A 2,253-nucleotide genomic window follows, 5' to 3' on the forward strand; every position below is an offset into this window, starting at 1 on the left:
TCTTCTGGCTGGAGTTCCTTCTTCAGCATTTCACATTTAAATGGGATACTTCCTAAAGCGGGAAGGATCTGTCTATAATCTTGATGTAAACTGGTGACTGAGCAGTTAAAAAATCACCACCACAAAAACCAAACAAATTAATAGAAAACCTCCACATCCTAGCCAGAAAGTTAAAAATGGATTTCTGCAAGATTGGAATAAAATGACCTTTGAATAAAGTGCTTTGCTTCAAGTCAGAGAAACAAAGGTTCTCCTCTGTGGACAGGCCTCCCACTCCTGGACACGCCCCCTGGCCGGCATCAGCCCTGGGCCCGGCATCAGCCCTGGGCTCGGCTCAGGCCATAGCCTCTGTCTACCTCACGACTTTACCTGCGGAACTGATTTTAAGGGGCTGCTTTTTTTCATGAAGGGAGATTCGGGCCTCTGCTCCTCCTTCCCTGATCAGTCCATAGGCTTGCAGGAGATCTGATAAAACGAGGTTGGCCCCTGGCACCAGACAGAAACAAAGAACCAGCCCCCTACTGGGGTCACGTCCCACCCCTGGAGCAGGCAGGAAAAGGCGGCGCATACTCACTTGTCCAATCTTCTTCAAAGCAACGCAGGAAGTGGAATCCCACCATGATGAGGGCGTGCAAGGAAATGAGAGCTATATACATCTGAAACAGGAAGGCAATGCAGACGCCATTGTTGTGAGAACTCTCCACCGCCAGGCTCCCAGCACAGGGGCGCTCAGAGCCCCCCGCTCGGGAACGCTCGCTTAGGAGGAGGACACAGAGGCATCTGGAGACTCCCCCACCGGTCCCCCACCCCCAGCCTTGGGCCTGAGTGAGCAGCTGTTCACTGCGAGCTTGTAGAACAGCAACAGAAACACGTGGCCATCACCAGGCATGACCTGGGCTCCGGGTGGGCTGGGCTGCCCCAGAGTGCTCCAGGCCACCTGCTTCTCCTCACCCGAAAGTCAGGGCGCTGGCTGCCAACAGCCCCTCCAGCCTTCACACTAAGTGCACCCCCCACCTACCTGCAGCTGAGGGCAGCCTGCAGTCATCACCAAAACTGCCTCCTTTAGCTGCTTAGAACAGACACTGGAGATGGGAGCCAAGAACACGGCCCTTGCTTATAGCTAATCGACTTGAGTCATTTTTCTAGATGCTCAAACGAAGGGCTTGGGAACAGATAGGCCCTTGTCGGGCCAAGGAGCGCTTGGCAGAAAGGCAAAGGCCTGCGCGGCCAGGCAGTGTTCTGAACGGCAGTGGAGAACGTTGTGAGTGCTGAGATTTGGGGGGAACAAAGCGCTCGCTGCTTCGGGGAGGCGGGGCGGGATTCGCAAGCTGACTTACTGTAAACAGGACGAAGTACTTCTGGTTGTTCTCGCCCACGCAGTTATTGACCCAGGGACAGTGGTGGTCCATCTTCCGAATGCACCGCTTACAAACACTGAAAAAGCCCAAAGGCAGACGTTTAGGGCTGTCCTCGCGAGCTGGGGTTCTGCTGCGCGTGTGTGGAGAGGGGCTTGGGAGGCGGCGCTAGGTCCCGCAGAATCGGTGATTGCAGCCCGGGGGACAGTCCCGCACGGCCAAGGCCTCCGGCCTTGTTTACCGTAGAAACTGGGTGGCACTGACGGGGCCTGGAAAGCCACTCTCCCGAGGGGAGACCGGGCTGAGAGTTCGGTTTACTGAGAGGACAGAATGAAGACGCGGTTTCAAAAACCGGACAGGATGAGATGGGACACAAAACAGCTGCTCCCAGTCTCCCCAGAAGACCCAAAACTGAGGGCTGGGTGGAGCTTCTCAGCAGAAGCTTCTGGGCAGGAAGGGCGAGCTAGAAGAATTCAGAGCTAGGTCAAGTGCAGAACGTCTCAGGGTGGCAAGAAACCCGCCTCCAAGCGCCTTTCAGCTCTAACATAATGGCCGCTTAGCCAAAAACAGCAGGAAAGTCATTCGGGCTTACGTGTTGATCAGATGATCTAATTAATTTGCAAATGACTAACTTACTATTGGGATCATTTTTGGACAGTTTCAAGCTTAATTCATAGCAAACACCCTCCCTACCCCTTTCTGGACAAAACGAAGTACTGATATGAAACAAAAGAACAAAGATGACGGGAGCTCGACAGCAACCGCTTCCCAAAGCTCAGGTTTGGAAAGACCCGTTTGCCAACAGACGGGTTCATCAAAATCGTTCCCTTTTCAGTGCTTTAGAACGGGCTCCTTATTTATCTCGGGTGCATTATTTGTTCAAAACAGTTTGAAATAT

At 53.4% G+C, this 2,253-nt stretch overlaps 1 protein-coding gene across 1 annotated transcript in view; it reads right to left on the reverse strand.

The window, feature by feature from the left end:
* Positions 1–22: 22 nt before the first annotated feature.
* Positions 23–2,253, reverse strand: part of LOC105310350 (palmitoyltransferase ZDHHC3-like) — a 7,664-nt gene continuing 5,433 nt past the window's right edge. Inside the window, exons 2-4 of the mRNA XM_023526703.1 lie at positions 1,338–1,434; positions 575–656; positions 23–486 (exon numbers count right to left, since the gene is read on the reverse strand). Coding sequence (XP_023382471.1) covers positions 353–486; positions 575–656; positions 1,338–1,409 — 288 coding nt within the window. The 5' untranslated portion in view covers positions 1,410–1,434 and the 3' untranslated portion in view covers positions 23–352. The remainder of the gene's footprint in view (positions 487–574; positions 657–1,337; positions 1,435–2,253) is intronic.

This window comes from Pteropus vampyrus, unplaced genomic scaffold (genome assembly GCF_000151845.1).
Source record: "Pteropus vampyrus isolate Shadow unplaced genomic scaffold, Pvam_2.0 Scaffold2499, whole genome shotgun sequence".
In the NCBI taxonomy this organism is placed as follows: Eukaryota; Metazoa; Chordata; class Mammalia; order Chiroptera; family Pteropodidae; genus Pteropus; species Pteropus vampyrus.